Source organism: Mya arenaria, chromosome 5 (genome assembly GCF_026914265.1).
Source record: "Mya arenaria isolate MELC-2E11 chromosome 5, ASM2691426v1".
NCBI lineage: Eukaryota > Metazoa > Mollusca > Bivalvia > Myida > Myidae > Mya > Mya arenaria.
In genome coordinates this window covers 47,193,338-47,207,190 of record NC_069126.1, presented here as the reverse complement: position 1 = coordinate 47,207,190, position 13,853 = coordinate 47,193,338, and the positions used below count along the sequence as shown (strand labels likewise).

The 13,853-nt window shown below is 35.9% G+C and overlaps 1 protein-coding gene across 2 annotated transcripts in view; it reads left to right on the top strand.

Annotated features, from left to right (window-relative positions):
* The window catches only part of LOC128234179 (zinc finger protein GLI4-like), an 83,294-nt gene that overhangs the window by 13,108 nt on the left and 56,333 nt on the right, over nucleotides 1-13,853 (top strand). For both annotated transcript variants that reach the window (XM_052948237.1, XM_052948236.1), the window contains exon 2: nucleotides 7,975-8,252. In XM_052948237.1, coding sequence (XP_052804197.1) covers nucleotides 8,003-8,252 — 250 coding nt within the window. In that variant the 5' untranslated portion in view covers nucleotides 7,975-8,002. The remainder of the gene's footprint in view (nucleotides 1-7,974; nucleotides 8,253-13,853) is intronic.

The window sequence follows — 13,853 nt, the reverse complement described above, 5'->3', positions numbered from 1 at the left end:
TCTGGTCGACATCTGCCATTCCATGTGATACCCCGGTCTGTAACCAGCACCTGTCAAAATAAATGTTTTTCCCAGAAAATATTTTACCAGACCTGCCTCTGTGTAAGCTTTTTGTTTTGAACTTGGGCTGCATATCTTGAAAATATCTCGGGTTACATTTTTGTTGAAAAATAATCAAGTTTAGAGGTTTCCAAATGCTCATATGTAATGAGAATGTGTGTTATACTGATTTTCACCTGGATGTTAATTTTGAAAGTGATTGAAGAAAGGTTTTTAGGGGAAGTTTCTTAAGTACTACAAGAACAAATCTTTTCCAAGAATTGGTGCTAAAAATGTTATCTGAAACACAGATTTAGAGTTGAGAACAGAAGACCTTTCAGGGTTTTCCCAAGTATTTTCTTGCTGGGGGTTCTGTGACCCTCATGGTTGACAGTTTTCAGTAATTCTATGGGGTGCAAATATATCAATATGAGCGTTCTAGGGAAGTTCCTAGTCTAGCTTGAAAATTGTGCCAGGGACTGTGATTTTCTGAGTCAGGGAAGGCCCTGGGTTTAAATGAATATAAGCTTGTCTAAAAAAAACTCAGTTTGATGTAATTTTTCAAACAAATAAACATTTCATGTATTCATTCAAAACTTAATGCTCATTTTCAATTAGAACTCATTTCAAGAGCCATTACACTGGCTCAAATACTTGTTGAATTATGCCCCTTCATCAAAAGAAAAAATGAGCGATGATACTATTGTAATCTTGTTCTTAAAGAATTAACTTCAGGTAAATATATGAACTGAACTATTTTAAACAAAAAAATAAGTTTTAATTTCATTCAGGTTCTACTTCACTGTAGCTCAATTATAATCAACCCTAAAAAAGCTCTTCACATTATGCAGTTGAGTAGACAATATTTATATAAAATACAACCTCAACGCCAATCCCCAGTTTTTGCCGGGCTGACTCATTCCAGGTCATGACTCCATGTAACGTGGCCTGTCAAAAATGAAGTCTTGCACACATGCCCTCACAAAAAAAAACTTGTTCTATTTCTTCATTAGCTTCTGAATGTGTTATATAGTTGTGTAGGAAAGATTTGAGGAAAAAATAAGCCCAAATTCCTTTGTTTCATTAGGATGATGTTATTTTTAGGTCTTGATAAAAAAAAACTTTTAAAAAATGTTTCAAAAAAAGCCAATTTATAAGAAAGTAGTAAAGACTCCCATTCACAGGGACATATCAGCAACCTCTTGATATTGTATGACTTTGCAAAAAATAGAGCAAAAAACAAAACTTTTTTTAGCTTATATTGGCGCAATATCTATCAAGCATTAGTGTTAATGTCTGAGGGTATCATAAAATCAGCTATTTATTACTAATTATTAGTGGTATTAAAATCATTTCATGGGCTAATGAGGAACATCCAAGAACTATAGGAAATACTGCTAATCCTGGATGGTTTTGATGCAAACATTTCCCGGCATAATGCTTCAAGAAGTATAAAACTATTTTCTTTCGGTCTTAAGCCTGACCACCATGCATTCTAAGCCTCCTTAAATCTAAACCACATGGAGGCTCGAATAGTTTTTCTAATTTAGTAATCAACCTATCAATAAACTTAAGTACCAAAGTGCACGATGTATCCTGTGTGAAAAATTAGCCAGAACTTTGTGTTTGTTTCTTCAGTCCAAAAAAATAAAGATATATTCCTGGTGCATTAAACAGCATTTGAAATGGTGAAATATTGGGCTGATTGTTAAGAACTTTGTAACTTTAAAAGTGAGCTGATGCATAATGAGCTCATATGTTTGAATGAAACTGTGATAGAAGCACTGCAGATCTTAAAGATGCACTCTTATTCCCAAATAAGATTTACCACAATTAATACTTTTGCTTTAATATTCCAAAAAGGATGAATAAATGTCGAAAACAATCGTTCTTATGAAGGATACCGAGTTTAAATTGAAAGAAATGAGCATAAAACACGGTATTTCTACATCATGGGACTATAGTAGATCACAGTTAATCTTTTAGCATTCATCAATCATTTAATATTTTTGCGTTTTCTGTTATTAAATACAGGCTTACAAACTTTTTATAATTAATAATTATTTTCCATAAATGCATTATTTAGTAAATAGATAAAGGTGTATCAGTGAAAATGGATGTTTGGTATACAAGTGTATGTATTGATTTTGAATAAGAGTGTCGCTTTAAGTTTATCCATCAAATTTCCAGAGCAGTAAAGATTGGAAAGTTAACAACCATTATGTTAACAATTTTGTTAACTTTAACAAAGTTCTAAACAATCAGCCCAATGTGTGTGCATTTTAAGAAGGCTTTGACCCAATTTTTCTGCACAACCTGTAGACCTGGCTTAATCATATTCCAATACAATCGTCACTGAAATTAAGCTTGATAATGGTTTTAGTTAATTATCACTTAAAAAGCTTTTCGTTTTTTCTTTTGCAAGTTAAGAAAATTAATAACTGTCATTTTCCCGTCTTTGATGGGAAATATAATACCAAACTGACGTAGGGTTTTCAACATTTCAAAACAGTTTCAATATTGAAAATAGCAAACAGTTTAAGAAAAAATGGACCAAAAGATATGCTAACCTCTATTTATGAACACGTTAAATAGAAATAATGAAGGGTTTTAAGTTTCCAAAATTTTAGTTGTTGGATTTGGATGTTACAGCTACCAGGACAACCTCAACCAGTCTGTTAATGCAAGCAGAAATGATTTATTACACTGTGACGGTGAGGAGGGGCATTTTGTAAGCCATTAAGGGGAAAATATCACCTTTTATGACGGCTTATTGTGGTTAACATATATGGTTTAGAACTTGTATTCCGTCTTAATGGTGATTTGTGTAAGGTCCTGATTAAAGTTTTACATAAAATGTCCATTCATTACCAATGTGAAGTAATTGATGCGAAATCATCGTACAGATTTATTTCCAATTATTACTTTGCTCTTTTGGTAATTACATTCTTTGAGGTCTTTTTAAGAAGTAAAGTGTTTTTTAAGTAGAGGAAAGGGCACGAAATATGTGTATGTGTTTTAACCTCCCCTGGTTTCCACCAGATCACACTGTGGCATTGTCTTTGATGTCTGCATTAAAATACAGTGGTCAGAATCAAGCACTGCACTGGTTTAATACATTCTGGGCTTTTTCAGTTTCTGGGTTTTATATATCTGGGCTTGACAAATTGATGCCAAGCACTGGTGTAAGAATTTTGACTTGTTTATCCAGCAGTCTTATTTCATTGACTGCAAATAATTATATGCTCTTCTAGAGAAGAAAAAGATTTTCTGTTCGAAAATCAACAGAAAATCAACTTAAAAGATGAGCTTTGCCGATCCTCCTTGTTTTTTCGAGAGTTGCAACTTCATATTATTATATACCGGAAAGGCGGAAAGGCGTGTCATTTAATTAACTTGTCATAAAGAAAAGGCCACAAGTAAACAATGTCTGTCTGATGCCATTCAGTAGAATATCAGTTCCAACTTCACCACCTATTTGATGTAAGCAAGTAGGTTTGAGAAAGCATGTCAACTGTAGGCTACTAGTGCCATACGATTGTGATGAAACATGCATTTACCAGGAATGACATTACAATTTTCCTGCATTCACAGTCCATATGTAACTGTCTTATCAATTCACTGCTATCTTCTCAAAGCCTTATCTTCTCCTTTGGCAGGACTTATCAGGGAAAATATACCTGATGCTCACAAAATATTTTATAATTCCAATCTTTACACAATTTAAAGGGGAAAGGAAATAAACTGTAAGAAAGAAAATATTCTGAGGAATAAGAGATCTTTCTGGGAAAATCATTTAGATATGTTATCAAAAGCAAACATTTTGATTTCTTGGACAATTATTTTTTCCCTCTAATGCACATTTACTCAATCTTCTTGTTGCACATATAAACCTTGGCTAAAAAAACAGGAAGAGCGATGACAGAGTATAGCATGAAATTTGCAATTTATTTATTTAAACTTTATTTATTGTACAACAATGTGATGAATGTTATGTTAACTTGTATTAAGTCACTCTTGTTGACACGATGTTGTCGTGGAAACGGGAGTACCTGGTGAAAACCCACTTGTTTGGTCTGGTGACCACACAGCATAGGCCGGGATTTGAACCCGGGACGCAATTGTGAGTCATTGTCATTGCTTGATGTTTCAATATTTTGACATCTGCATTAATATATGCAAATACTTTTTGAATATTATATCCCAAGTCTAGGCAGTTGTGAAACAAAAATATAAAGTGACTCTCATTTTTTAACCAATCTATTTCTTATACTTTAAACTCCCCACAGTTGTGATGGTCATACCCACTGCTCCAGTTTCCATGGTAAAGATTCAAATTAGTCATTTCACATCTTGCTTCTGGGGTTACACACAAAACTTACATCAACCAAATGCAAAACTGTATTATACTGCAAGGCTGAAATTCAAGGCTTACCACTTTCTGGCGGTAAATGTATCGAGGAGGGAAGAGGTTGAGGGGCTATGTTTGTTCTTAATCAGAAAGGCACCAGGGTAACTGGTGAAATGTTTTAATGGCCATTATTGGGGAGAGATGGTATGGACCCTTACTGTGTTATTTTTCAATAACATTAGTATACCATGATCTTTCTCAAGGGTGAACCACAGAAAAGTGGGATGTCAGTGAATGGATGTCATAATGGCCATTATGGTTTAAACACAAGTTTATTTAAGCTGGATGCTTTAAGTGTTAGACAACTTAAGTTGAAGCAAATCACCCTTGCGTTTGTTTCCATGGTAGATACATTTCCTGAAGACATATATGATGACAAGATGATGATGGCAGGCCCCTTGTGGAGGCTCTATTCCACAACATTGTACATGAGGAGTGGCCACCTGTACCACAAACCTCGGACCAGAGTGAATGCCTGTACCACAAATCTTGGACCTTGCATAAACGTTGAGAATCACACCAAATTTTTTACTATCGAATATCAGAGATTTAATACTGATCATTATATATATATATAGATTAATAATCAAATCTTTTTACTTGTCTGTTTTGTTTTTCATTTTTTTAAGCATTGATTACAAATATAATAATTTTAAAGGGATACATTTGGGTCAGGTCAGTATTGGAAGAAAAGAAATGGGCCCAAAATGGTATGAAATCATGAAAAGTTTAGCCCAAAAGATGTATTTACAATAATAATTGTGACATATTCAATTTATTTTTTACCATTATCAATCATCAGAGCAATACAACCTTGCATGACATCCTTACCCCTTCACTGACTCATCCTGTATCATTGTCATAACAGGTCAACATCACCATTTGGGGGCAACAGTTATTACATCATTATTTTTTACACTGGCTTTAATGTTTGAGCTCCACTGATTTTTCAGAAAGGTCAAGGTATCATTGTTAAAATGAAGTAGTAAGAAAATAATGTAACGGGTAGCACTTGACTTCTATAATAATTCAACTATGCATTGCCTATCTAGAACAAGACCATATTTGTTTCTGAGCTCAGATATTTAATTCTTTGATCAAAATAATTGTTCCTGACAGTGCAAATATTTGCTAAAGGATACAAGCCCATCTCAGTATCTGGGGATTGACCCTGAGTTTTTGGCAATTTGACTTAAAGCGTTTCTAGGACAATGGGAATGAATAAACAGAGGAAGTGACGACTCCGAAGGTGCAAATTAACCCACTTGAGGATCACACTTTCAGAGGCTAAACCCCATACACTGTTATAAGCGATTGCCTTTAATCATTGATTTTCTCATTTCACTGTTTGAGTTTTTTGAAAAGTAGTCGATAAAAAACTTGTTGAAGTTGAATGGCGATGTATTGTGAGGGAAAATTGAAAGCGCGGCCTAATGTGCGGTAGTTTGAGAATTTTATGCAATTTAAACACTTGTTTGCAATCCCTACCTTTGGATTTCTCTGAGGGTGGTAGCTTGAATTTCATCCAATTTCTTTAGTCAAAGAAATGAAGTCATTTCTTTTCCTAAATTGCCGATGATTTCAAACCAATGCCAAATAGGACATTACATACTTTTGTAAAGGTCTTACTTGTTGATTCAAATTTCAGTATAAGCTTTGATTTATAGTTTTGAATGAGAACAAAAAGAAAATGGTAGTTAGATTCTCTGTGTAAATTTATTTAATTCAAAATAACCTGTCTTTGAACATGTATACTGTATGCTTTATTTCAATGGGCAGTTTGAGATATCATACTGTATCCCTTATTTCTGTGGGCAGTCTGAGGTATCATACTGTGTCCCTTATTTCTGTGGGCAGTCTGAGGTATCATACTGTGTCCCTTATTTCTATGGGCAGTCTGAGGTATCATACTGTGTCCCTTATTTCTATGGGCAGTCTGAGGTATCATACTGTATCCCTTATTTCTAAGGGCAGTCTGAGGTATCATACTATGTCCCTTATTTCTATGGGCAGTCTGAGGTATCATACTGTGTCCCTTATTTCTATGGGCAGTCTGAGGTATCATACTGTATCCCTTATTTCTATGGGCAGTCTGAGGTATCATACTGTATCCCTTATTTCTATGGGCAGTCTGAGGTATCATACTGTGTCCCTTATTTCTATTGGCAGTCTGAGGTATCATACTGTGTCCCTTATTTCTATGGGCAGTCTGAGGTATCATACTGTGTCCCTTATTTCTATGGGCAGTCTGAGGTATCATACTATGTCCCTTATTTCTATGGGCAGTCTGAGGTATCATACTGTATCCCTTATTTCTATGGGCAGTCTGAGGTATCATACTGTGTCCCTTATTTCTATGGGCAGTCTGAGGTATCATACTGTGTCCCTTATTTCTATGGGCAGTCTGAGGTATCATACTGTGTCCCCTATTTCTAAGGGCAGTTTGAGGTATCATACTGTGTCCCTTATTTCTATGGGCAGTCTGAGGTATCATACTGTGTCCCTTATTTCTATGGGCAGTCTGAGGTATCATACTGTATCCCTTATTTCTATGGGCAGTCTGAGGTATCATACTGTATCCCTTATTTCTATGGGCAGTCTGAGGTATCATACTGTGTCCCTTATTTCTAAGGGCAGTCTGAGGTATCATACTGTGTCCCTTATTTCTATGGGCAGTCTGAGGTATCATACTGTGTCCCTTATTTCTATGGGCAGTCTGAGGTATCATACTGTATTCCTTATTTATATGGGCAGTCTGAGGTATCATACTGTGTCCCTTATTTCTATGGGCAGTCTGAGGTATCATACTGTGTCCCTTATTTCTATGGGCAGTCTGAGGTATCATACTGTGTCCCTTATTTCTATGGGCAGTCTGAGGTATCATACTGTATCCCTTAATATTTCTATGAGCAGTTTGAGGTATCATACTGTATCTTTTATTTCTATGGGCAGTCTGAGGTATCATACTGTATCATTTATTTCTATGGGCAGTCTGAGGTATCATACTGTATCCCTTATTTCTATTGACTGTTTGAGGTATCATACTGTATCCCTTATTTCTATTGACAGTTTGAGGTATCATACTGTATCCCTTATTTCTATTGACAGTTTGAGGTATCATACTGTATCCCTTATTTCTATTGACAGTTTGAGGTATCATACTGTATCCCTTATTTCTATTGACAGTTTGAGGTATTATACTGTACCCTTAATTACTATGGACAATTTTTAGGTATAACACTGTATCCTTTTTTTCTATGGGCAGTTTGAGGTATCATCCTTTATTTCTATGGACAGTTTCAGGGATATCATAAAGATTAATTTTGTTCTAAATATCTCTATTAGATTTTCTCATTCCATTTCGTGTGCCTTTCTTTGCTTTTCTGGATCATACATACATATTAAGAGATTCCAACTTTTAGTGAACTAATCCATGTCTTTTAGATGGTTGTTTCTTGCATTTTGTTGCTCTTAATTGGAAATTAAAGTAAATGATGTAACTGTCACATGTTTTCAATTTGCAGCCGGGGCCCAGCCCATGATGGCAGATAGATGACGATGTCATCACGTGAGGAGGGTTTTCGTGGCGGGCGTGAATCACACCAGGGCGACCGTCACGTCACCTCCCGTCATGACCCACTTGCGCGCAAACACGACGCTCTAGACGTGCACGGGCGGAAACATGAAGCGCTTGATGTACACGCCCACAAGCATGATGCTCTTGACTTGCACGCACACAAGCATGATGTTCTTTCGGGCAAACATGGCTCACGTGACAGAAATGACACGGGTAAAGATACAGGTATGTGCGGAAGTTGCTACCTTGCCAATTATTGTTATTAACTCATATTTCAATTTTTATGCCCCCACAAAGTGGCGGCATATAGGGTTGCCCTTGTCCGTTCGTACGTCTGTCCCGAAGATTGTTTCCGATCTAATTCTTGAAAATCGTTTGTCCAATCCTCACCAAACTTTAAACACATGTTTGTGACCATAATATCTTGATCAAGTTCGATAGTCATGGAAATCGCTTTAGTCATTTAGGAGTTACGGCCCTTTTTTGCCAAAAATACTTCAAAAATATATGTTTCCAATCTAATTCTTGAAAAGTATGTGTCCAATCCTCACCAAACTTTACATACATGATTATGACCATAATATCTTGATCAAGTTCGATAGCCATGGAAATCGCTTTTGTCATTTAGGAGTTACGGCCCTTTATTTGCAAAAAAAGACTTGAAAAATATGTCCCGAAGATTGGTTCCGATCTAATTCTTGAAAACTGTTTGTCCAATCCTCACCAAACTTTAAACACATGTTTGTGACCATAATATCTTGATCAAGTTCGATAGTCATGGAAATCGCTTTAGTCATTTAGGAGTTACGGCCCTTTTTTGCCAAAAATACTTCAAAAATCATTATGGCTTATTTTCTGTGACAAAAAACCGAAGTGGGGGCATCCGTGTCCTATGGACACATTTCTAGTTGTATCTTCTGTTGCAATAGGTGTGTTCAAAATATGTCCCATGTGACATAAGATAAAAGCAATTGGAACCTTTGAACTTTCAACTCACAACTGACAATATTTGTGATATACAGCCATATTTGAATGATTTTTAAGCTCAATTTCTGCCCTGCCTCCACCTGGTGGTAGATTGAGGGCTTTATTCCATAACTTGGAAAGTAAATGTATTTGTTCTCAACTCTCTATTCATTAAGCACTATTGATAAGGAACAAGAAAGACACAACACCGAACAGCTAGCATGCAGCCAATCAAAATTCAGCAAATATTTATCTGAATTGGAAGTAACAAATTAATGTTTAAAATCAGCGCAGTGAATAATTAGCAATTTTATAAATAAAATAAACATTTTCATGATTTTGTAACTTCGATACAAAGCTATGCTACTTACAGACTTTGTCACAATACCATATTTGCAAACAAATATGCTTGATTGTAAACAGTCCTAAGATATACTGTGTGAGGTATTACCATGCTGTTCTACAGACAATAGGAAATCTGGAGCAATAATTACATGCTGTAAAGAATAAAAAGATCAAATCAGAATATTGCATTGATGATCCCCGGTATTGTTAGACCCTGCAATCTTTATATTATCTTGTCATCACGCTTGATTGGGTCAAAACATCTCTGCAGGTTTACTGGGGTTTTTTTTCAGGGTTACCAAAAATATGATTATAAGTATGGGGAGTACAGTGTTGTAATTGAAATTATATGTACTTTAAGAGCATTGTTTTCACTTTAAAACCTTATACATTACAGTATTATTAGGATACAAGAATTCTATATGTCATAAAAAAATCATTATTTGAAAAATATCTGCCAATTTGTCCGTAAAATATATGAACATAGTAAAGCAGAAACATGACATTGTTGGTTCCTGTGAGTGATATTAGAATGGCGACGCCCATGGCGTTTTAGGGAACATGATACTTTTATGGCAGTTAACGATTCTTTTTTAGGAATATTATCTTTCAATTTGATGACAAAAACTGATTTTTGGGAAATCACTATAACTTAATAAGCCTAATTTGTGTTTGTCACGCTTAATGTAAAAGAAACCTTGTGACCATTGTTATCTTTATTACATTTGTAGGTAAGTTACAAAATACGGTCACTATGACGACATCAGGTTCCAATGCTTATGACATGGAACAACGGCTGTATTACAGCAGCATGTAGAGTTAAAATTGTTCATTAACTCTTAAATTAAATATTTCCTAAACTATTCGTTTGTTAGAAAGTCTTATGCTTAATGTATATTCTGCACTTAGAATGTGGAAATGAAAACCCCATTTTAAAGCATTAGGGTTTTTTCAGAAATATAGCAATTGTAAATATTTCCAAATGTTCCCAAGCTGCTTCTGTAACTACATCCCCGGGAGTCGTTCACGTGTAGGTTCACTGTTATATCATGTTTTTAAAAGAATTTCAAAGTTGTGATATCCTGTTACCTGCCCTTGCATAGTGAAGCTGGCTCCGCAACAAACAAAGATAAATGCATTCCATCACGAACATTCAGGTTGCAGAAAGAAAGGCGGCCTCACTGTAACATGTAATTTAATACGGTGTTTTATGCCTCTGTGTGTCCTACCAACCATGTTCTTACATAATCATGTAATGAAGCGAACTTGAAATATCGTAATGTAATGGCATTTCCATAACCTGTCTTACAATAACTGTTATAACCCGTCATTTTGTTCTTGTAGAAATTGTTTTAAACCTTTACCAAAATGGTCTGGGTATTTTGGCTTCAAATCAAAGTTTGGCCTTTTTTTTTTCTCAAAATTTGGCATTGCAATTCTGCATATCTTTTAATTTCATCAGATATTAAAATCCAAATTGCTTCGACCATTCTTCAGACTGATGTGAGCAAGTACAAACATTCCCCAATTATGCTAATAATTGGCTATAATTTTTCAATTAATCAAATTTGTATATATAATAATTGGCCAATACTTGACAATGGTGGAGTATTTTGAGTATTGAGCTGCTATCCCAAACCTATTTACCTCTGACGAGCTGGTTAGAACTAAAGGATTTCTTTTTAATCGTTTCTGTCAAAATTCAGCCACGTGGAAACATTGATTTTGACAAAATTGTCAAACTTAACCTGCCTTAACCCTACTTGCTGATCTTATTAACAAGTATTGGGCAAATGCTTCCAAGGGGAAAAACCCATTAAGGCTCAACTTGGGTATCAAGCCCAATATGGCTTTTGTCAGGAAGGAAATTGGATGGTCTTGTTCAAAGGTTAACAAAGATTAAACTGATGTGTGTTGATGGTTACTTAAAGAAAAACACATTCATTTTAAACCGTTTTGTTAGTAATCTTGCCATTTTTGACATTCATTTTGACAGAGCAGTTAACAACCATTTCCTATTTCTTTCTTAGTCAGATGTTTTACATTTTTGGAGAAAATTTATGTAATAATTAACCAACACCAATCAAATAACTATTCTAAGCCAGACATTTGTGACATGTATATTTATTTAGCGTTTCTTTTGCATTTTTTTAAACAATAGCTTGCAATTCAATATGTATTTTGTATTTATTGTCTAAATATTGTAAAACTAACTACAGTTTTATTTGCCGGCAATTTTTTTTAACCTTGTACCAAAAAACAAACTGTTTAACAATTCCATGCTTTCAACTGTACCTGAAATTTAAATGGAAATCGTGACAAAAGACTGAGTGGCCATAGATTTTATAAAGTCAACATTTAGCTGTCATGGACTGACCTGTATTTATATTCCTGTGGTTTCCACTCTTTAATTATGTGAAAAGAAAGACCCCCACAAATTAAGGGAACTCTGTATTCAATGCCATTCAAAACTGTTTGGATATTTTCTTTTCAATATTGTCCTAAATAGCTCTTAATTATCTGACAGTTACCTTTCTTTGGACCTAACCGTTCTTCTTTGCTTGTTAAATGTGAAATGAGATGATTCAACAAAATGACATGTATTCATGAATGTACTTATTATTGCTTTGTGCTGTCTAGATTTCAAATAATTCAACAGTAGTGAAAAAGATCAATTTTAAGATGATCTGAACACTCTGAAGTTTTAATCACACTAGCCTGTTATAAGAGCTCTTTTTTCTTTACTTAGAAACTATTGTTATCTTTTATTTTATTTGAACACAATATAAAACATCTTTTTATACAACATTTAATTATTTACTGCTCATTGTTAACAGCTTCTTTTTCATGCTGTTACCTTTTCTTCCACTGTTTTTATTTTTGCCATTTACCAACTGAATTGTATCCACAATCCTTTCCAAATATCTGACTGGTGTCTCTACTTTCCCATCTAACTAATGTCCCCACTGTCCAACTGATGACTCCACTTTTTCATCTAACTGATGTTTCCACTGTCCTATCTAACTGATGTCTCCACTGTCCCATTTATCTGATGTGTCCACTGTCCTATCTAACTGATGTGTCCACTGTCCCATCTAACTGATGACTCCACTGTCCTATCTAACTGATGTCTCCACTGTCCTATCTAACTGATGTTTCCACTGTCCATGTAACTGATGTTTCCACTGTTCCATCTAACTGACGTCTCCACTGTTCCATCTTACTGATGTCTCCACTGTCCCATCTAACTGATGTCTCCACTGTCCCATCTAACTGATGTCTCCACTGTTTCATTTAACTGATGACTTCACTGTTCCATCTAACTGACGTTTCCACTGTCCCATTTAACTGATGTCTCCACTGTCCCACCTAACTGTGACTTTACTGTTTCATCTAACTGATTTCTCCACTGTCCCATCTTACTGATGTCTCCACTGTCCCATCTAACTGATGTCTCCACTGTATCATCTATCTGATGTCTCCACTGTCCCATCTTACTGATGTCTCCACTGTTCCATCTAACTGATGTTTCCACTGTCCTATCTAACTGATGACTCCACTGTTTCATCTAACTGATGTTTCCACTGTCCCATCTAACTGATGACTCCACTGTTTCATCTGACTGATGTCTTCACTGTTCCATCTAACTGATGTTTCCACTGTCCCATCTAACTGATGTCTCCACTGTCCCATTTAACTGATGTCTCCACTGTTCCATCTAACTGATGTTTCAACTGTCCTATCTTACTGATGACTCCACTGTTTCATCTAACTGATGTCTCCCCTGTCCCATCTAACTGATGTCTCCACTGTTCCATCTAACTGATGTATCCACTTTCGCATCTAACTGATGTCTCCACTGTCCCATCCAACTGATGTCTCCAGTGTCCCCACTAACTGTTGTCTCCACTGTTCCCTCTAACTGTTGTCTCCACTGTTCCATCTAACTGATGTTTCCACTGTCCTATCTTACTGATGACTCCACTGTTCCATCTAACGGATGTATCCACTGTTCCATCTAACTGATGTCTCCACTGTTCCATCTAACGGATGTCTCCACTGTTCCATCTAACTGATGTCTCCACTGTCCTATCTGACTGATGTCACCACTGTTCCCTCTAACTGATGTCTCCACTGTTCCCTCTAACTGTTGTCTCCACTGTTCCATCTTACTGATGTCACCACTGTTCCATCTAACTGATGTCTCCACTGTTCCATCCAACTGATGTCTCCACTGTCCCCACTAACTGTTGTCTCCACTGTTCCCTCTAACTGTTGTCTCCACTGTTCCATCTAACTGATGTTTCCACTGTCCTATCTTACTGATGACTCCACTGTTCCATCTAACGGATGTATCCACTGTTCCATCTAACTGATATCTCCACTGTTCCATCTAACGGATGTCTCCACTGTTCCATCTAACTGATGTCTCCACTGTCCTATCTGACTGATGTCACCACTGTTCCCTCTAACTGATGTCTCCACTGTTCCCTCTAACTGTTGTCTCCACTGTTC